The 6,933-nt window shown below is 40.0% G+C and overlaps 1 protein-coding gene across 1 annotated transcript in view; it reads left to right on the top strand.

Annotated features, from left to right (window-relative positions):
- Window positions 1–477: 477 nt before the first annotated feature.
- LOC143296589 (uncharacterized) overlaps window positions 478–6,933 on the top strand; it is a 7,828-nt gene continuing 1,372 nt past the window's right edge. The window contains exons 1-2 of the mRNA XM_076608614.1: window positions 478–869; window positions 6,260–6,797. Coding sequence (XP_076464729.1) covers window positions 516–869; window positions 6,260–6,797 — 892 coding nt within the window. The 5' untranslated portion in view covers window positions 478–515. The remainder of the gene's footprint in view (window positions 870–6,259; window positions 6,798–6,933) is intronic.

Genomic DNA, 6,933 nt, shown 5'->3' with positions numbered 1-6,933 from the left:
GAAAACGGAGTATGGCTACCTACATGGCGGGGTAAAAACAGTCATACACGTAAAAGCCCACTCGTGTACATACGAGTTAACGTGGGAGTTGCAGCCCACGAACGTAGAAAAAGAAAAAGAAATGCCAATAGTGAGTTTGATGAACGTCTGCAGGATACAACAACTGGGTAGGTTGGTAATACTTTGTTTGCTTCTTTTTATGTGTTTTGGGGCCCAGGGGGTGCCAGAATTGTTTTTCAAGTCTGTGAGCCTATTAATTTTGATAATGCATTAGTATATTTCATAAGGATATCAATATATCCCATCCAATTTTCAGATATCGCGATCGGTTTCAGTGGTCAGATTGGTCCGCAGTTTTCTACGCCTACATACTGAAGAAGGACAGACATCGTTTCAGTCTCTCTGAAGACTGTGTGGTACTAAAACAGAGGGATGACTGTGCAGATACAGACCATCTTAGCTTGGAGAGTTGTAACTCAAAACATACTGCTGCCTTCCTCTGTGAGAGAGACGCAATGCAGAAATATGACCAGGAGGAAAAACCTGAAGAAATAGTCATCAATACCCTGGCGTGGTCAAGAGGTCATGATAAATACGTGATCTGTCCCTCAGGTCATGTTACCCAGATGTTTTTAGCGTGTGACCCTCAGAGCGCGTGCTGGGCCAATCAGATTGACGTGTCCACGACTGCCTGTGATTACCGAGGAACGCCACCTCCTCCATCCATGAAGTGTTTGACTGGTGTGGACCACGTGCCTTACACCCTGGTGTGTGACCACCGTCCTGACTGCAGTGACAACAGTGATGAAAACTTCTGCGTCTTCCCTTTATGCCACTTGTCAGGAATGTTTCAGTGCACCAACAAACAGGTTCGTATACAATTACTTGTTGATCAGCACAAGACTCAGATCTCTTCGGTGATGAAAGTGCAGCCGCCCTAACACTATTTATGAAAAGAATCACACACACACATGGATGCATGGAAGGGTAAAAAGGCGTTTAGCATCAACGGGGTGGTACAAAAAAATGTTACTATAGCGATTTCGACTGTATATGATGCTGCATGTAATCATCATAACAGTATTTTGAGATGTTGTATTTTCTCGAATCCTATTTACCTGCTGCTATGATGGCGGAGAAGATGTTCTGTCGTTGATGGAAACATTTTCCTTTTATTTTCAAGTCTGGTCTTAGAAACCCACCTCTTCTCAAAATAATCTCCCTTCCCTGCCTCTTCCTTGTCTTAAGTTTCTTTTCCAGTTTTACAGTTACGCATGCGTGTGAATGACTGGTGCGAAAGCGCTTTGATTTGTCTCTGCACAAGATTCAGTGCTATATAAATATAATAAACACACACACACACACACACACACAGCCACAACAACCACCACCCTTTTTGACTCACTTGTGTAAACAAAGTGAGTCTATGTTTTAATCCAATGTTCGGTTGTGTGTGTGTGTGTGTGTGTGTGTGTGTCCATGGCAAACTTTAACATTGCCAGTTTCTCTGGAAATACTTTGTCAGTTGACACCGAATTTAGCATAAAAATAGGAAAAATTCAGTTCTTTCCAGTCATCCAAACAATATTGCACCTCTGGGATGGGCACAATTTTTTTTTTAAAAGAACCCAAATTATATGCAAACTGAATTTACTGTTATATATATATATATATATATATATATATATATATATATATATATTCTCTAAACTTGGCACTTTTATCTGATATTCTGACACAGCATTAAGAGCAGTCATTTTTATCATTTTTTTTTGTTCAACCAGGAACTTCTTTTGCTAAGCATGGAAGTTATGTTTCTGGTGCATGTCTTTGGTGCAGATAGTAAAAAAGGGAAATTAATCTGCAATTAATGTTAGGGGGGTTCATTTGCTTTAAACTGATCTTTCTCATCTTAAACATTACATTTCGAAGTTATACTCAATACATAAAAAGCTTGTGTGTTTAACTCTCAGTGTACAGGGCTTTCACTATGTTCATTCGCCCAAGTGGTCTTTTTAGGAAAATACTAAAATCAATACTACGAGTGGACTTTATAGATCTATTGGCTGAGCCCTGAAGGTCATGGGCAAAAATCAATTGCGTACACATATTTATACTTATTCAAAGCGCGTGCTCATATTCCTCGCGAATGCGAAGGACGCCATTTTGTTTCAAGTTGTTGGCCTGCCCATTCAATCTTATATTCAATCGACAATACACGACAACATGTGATGCAAAGTTGGAGAAGGAGACCGCTAAATATTTATTCAGAGAAAGATTTGTGAACGCCTCATCACTTACTGGATTATGCCCCAAACTGCCATAAAAATATCAACAAAATCAGTCGGAATTCACAGTTAAAAATAATAAACTATAAGAGTTAACACCCTTGATGAAACGTAAAAGTTTCCAGTCTTGACTTTTCTCAAAATAAATAAGTCCTTTTCACTTCATACGACGTTTAGAAGTACTTATACTTGGCTCTACATGTTATTAGTTTAACGAAACACTCAATTTAAAACTATAAAACTAGAATGAACATAAAAGAAATTGAATTGACCGTGTCGTACATTCCCGGCAGGTGCAACTAAACTTGTACATCTATCTAGATCCAGAGAAAACGGCTAAATGCTGCAGTGTAATTGCGGCGCTAGCCACGTCTCCTTTACCGCGGACTTAAAAATAATTTTTAATTGCCCTTAAAGATTTTTTGATTGCCAGAGATACACCAGAATGATATGATTTAAACAGCGTTCTCACTGCGAATACCGCAATCGATTTATCGCCCTTAAAAAAAGCATGTTTAAATGTTAGCTGTTTGAACGCCAGTTAAGAAGCCACGATAGTGTAATGGGTAAGACAGTTTCTTCTCACCCGAACACGCTGGGTTCGAATCTGCCTTCAGGACTTTTTTTTTCTTTTCTTTTCTTTTTTTTAAACCCGAAGCTTTATAATAACAAATACAGACCACATTTTAACGATTAGATTTTTTAAAGTGTATCACAAGTGAGTCTTGAAGGCCTTGCCTCTCTTGTTGCATTTAAAACTGCTGCAGGGTAGATGCATCTAGAATAAAGTAATACTATCATCATTTACTATGTCAGATAGATAGATAGATAGACAGATAAATACACAGATAGATAGATAGATAGATAGATAGATAGATAGACAGATAGATAGATAGATAGATAGATAGATAGATAGATAGATAGATAGACAGATAGATACAGATAAATAGATAGATAGACAGATGGATAGATAGATAGACAGATGGATAGATAGATAGATAGATAGACAGATAGACAGACAGATAGATAGACAGATAGATAGATAGATAGACAGATAGATAGACAGATAGACAGACAGATAGACAGACAGATACACAGATAGATAGATAGATAGATAGATAGATAGATAGATAGATAGATAGATAGACAGATAGACAGATGGATAGAAGCAAGCAAAAAACAAACAACAAGCGAGTTGAGGAAGTGAAGAAGCATGTGCAGGTAACAACTCGCACGACCGCCATCAGAAAATAAGTTGCAGGACGATATAAACCTTTTCATGAAATAACTGGCAACATTTTGATATCTCCGACGGAAAGCGTCTAAATCATATGGTTGATATGACCTCGTGAACTCCTCAGATATCTCGGCAATGGCGGCGAATTGTCTCCCATGGTAAGTGATCCAGAGACACAGATGATAATTTAGCGGTGTTTTCAATCACAGCGGGAGAAACACCACAATCCAACGACTTCCTAAAGTTGTACACGAAGGGTGATGTAAATGATAGGAAGAAGGGAAATGAAGAGTGAATGAATGAATAAATCTTTATCAACATGAAAAAAGCCCCTCATCATCCCCCACACACACCCCACAAACCCCACCCCTTACCCCCACCCCCACCCCCACCTCCCCACACACATATATACGCACGTTTGCTCACAACGACATTGACATTTTTTTTCTCAAGGCCTGACTAAGCGCGTTGGGTTACGCTGCTGGTCAGGCATCTGCTTGGCAGATGTGGTGTAGCGTATATGGATTTGTCCGAACGCAGTGACGCCTCTTTGAGCTACTGAAACTGAAACTGAAACTGACAATTGTCGACAAGCTATGTAACAAGAAGAGGGCGAGTATGTGCGCAAGCGAAGCGATACTATAAACACCACACTCAGATTATATACTCTCTCTGTCTGTCTGTCTGTCTGTCTGTCTGTCTGTCTCTCTCTCTCTCTCTCTCTCTCTCTCTCTCTCTCTCTCTTTCTCTCTCTTTGGTATTGGTTGAAAGCTGAAACTGACCAGAATGGATGAAAAATCATATTTCCATTCCAACCGTATTTTGTTTTTAGACGATAATGGCTTAAAAGACATGGGCAGCGAGTATTCATCAGTGTTTACATTCTTATGGTTTTGCATTTATGTGGAATAATCAGGGAGTTCAAGATTGAACAGGCTTTTTAAAGTGCTTTACACAACGACAACGAATTGTTGATTGTAGGTGACAAGACGGACATGATCACATGGAAACTGGTGACCGATTTGCATAGTTTAGAATTTTTAAAAATTAACATGTCATTGAACCACACATTGAGTTGATACAATGATATAAAATGTGCATTGAATAGATTTCTTTCGTGTTTTTGACATCGCTACTAACTGTTTCAGAAACAGTAACTTAAGTTAAACCCGTATATACATGTCGCTTGTGCAACATGGGTAAGGAAGATGAGTTACAGTTTGTGTTGCCCTGCCTTGAGTGACCTCAAACAAAAACTAATTCAACCAAAATATTATAAACATCAATATGGTTTTAGGTTCAATTTGCTCATGTCGTCAAGACATGAGTCTGCTCCGTATAACTTGGCCATCTATGTATGTATGTATGTGTGTGTGTGTGTCTGCATGTATGTATGTATATGAAACATTGAAGAGATTACGTAATGTATCTTCTGAACGATGTTGAATATTTGTGTCAGATAGCTTTGGTTGTTTTGTTTTGTCAATCAGTTGTGTCATGTTATATATGTTTGTCCTGTCCTTCAATATTACTCCCTTCAGTAAGGGGTTCTGGCCTTTATATAAACGAAATGATGTCATCGTTATCGTTATTGTTATCGTTATCTCTCTCTCTCTCTTTTCCCTGAATCGAACTGACACGGTCTGCAACATTCAACGCCTAATTTAAAATAGAAAGCTACATTCGCAGATATAGAAAGCTACATTCAACAGGAATCTCTTTGACATTTAAACTGTATGCAGGTCCTTAATTTTGATTAATCGAAAAGCTGATTGACCCCAGACTGCGTATATCTGGTGGCACTTTCAATTCCTATTTTTTTCCACTTTTTTGTTTGTATGCAGATTTATATGTAGTATCTGGTCCTTTTTTCCTTGCCCCTTCCTTTGCCATTTGATGAATTTTCCATCTGTGCACAAATTTTTGTTTAATATGGAATAATTTGCATGGCAGTGAATCACATACACACGAAAAAAAACAGAGACAAACCGAATCCCAAACCTGCCCCTGTATATAATGGGTCGTGAAACAGATGCTACGTTCAGCCCATCCCAGAATATAATTTTTATGGCTGCAGGTAGGAGCTGAGTTGTCCAGATAAATCTCTTGTCATGGGCATGACATGCTAGACATGCTCGTCTTCTGTCAGTCGTGTGCCAAATTGAATTGTTCAGGTTTTGACAGACCTTTGCGATTGTTTCCTATTTGTTTCAGTTCTGTTGTCAAGCCTGATAGGGTGGTACTTATTTGGGAGATTTCGTCAATGTTCATTTCCATATTTGATGTGGTCTTTTTAAGCTTGTCTTCTTCTTCTTCTTCTGCATTCACTCGTATGCACACGAGTGGGCTTTTACGTGCATGACCGTTTTTACCCCGCCATGTAGGCAGCCATACTCCGTTTTCGGGGGTGTGCATGCTGGGTACGTTCTTGTTTCCATAACCCACCGAACGCCGACATGGATTACAGGATCTTTAACGTGCGTATTTGATCTTCTGCTTGCATATACACACGAAGTGGGTTCAGGCACTAGCAGGTCTGCACATATGTTGACCTGGGAGATCGTAAAAATCTCCACCCTTTACCCACCAGGCGCCGTCACCGTGATTCGAACCCGGGACCCTCAGATTGACAGTCCAATGCTTTAACCACTCGGCTATTGCGCCCGTCTTTAAGCTTGTCATTTCCTATTCTGTTGTCGCTGTTATATAATCCTATGCGGATATCATTTTTCAGTGTGTGCCATTTGAAAATCAGTGTGACCGGATGCTGCACTGTCTGGACGGCAGTGATGAAAGGCGTTGCCCATTATACGACCGGGCAGGTATGAAAACACCCAAGCCACCCGCGATCATTCATTTTGATGGTCATGGTTCTTACCAAGTACAGTCCATTGACAGTCATTCTAATGGCAATAATTCACACACAGATATTTGTCCAGAAACTCATTTCATGTGCGCAAGAAAATGGGCTTACTGCATGCCGGTGTTTGTGCGCTGTAACGGTGTCTATGACTGCCCAGGACGTGAGGACGAGGAAGGGTGTGACAGGTACCAGTGTCCTGGATTCTATCGCTGTAGAACCTCTACCATCTGTGTCCATGCCAATCACACCTGTGATGGTATATTCCACTGTCCACAACATGATGATGAATTGTTTTGTGATACTACATGTCCTCAGAACTGTGCCTGCCAAGGCCTGGCGTTCTATTGCAAGAGCCAATTTCCTGCTGAAGATTATCAGAAGACGCGCTTTCTTCATGCTCCTCAAAGTGGTCTGAGCCCAGACACGCTGCAAACAAACGCCCTGCTGATATATTTGAATTTGGCTAAATGCAGGTTGAGAGATTTTGGCCATGTTGGATTTCCTAATCTACGAATTTTGAATCTGAGTGACAATGAGCTATTATC

This window comes from Babylonia areolata, chromosome 21 (assembly GCF_041734735.1).
Source record: "Babylonia areolata isolate BAREFJ2019XMU chromosome 21, ASM4173473v1, whole genome shotgun sequence".
NCBI classification, from domain to species: Eukaryota; Metazoa; Mollusca; class Gastropoda; order Neogastropoda; family Buccinidae; genus Babylonia; species Babylonia areolata.
This window is presented reverse-complemented; position numbering and strand designations above follow the sequence as displayed.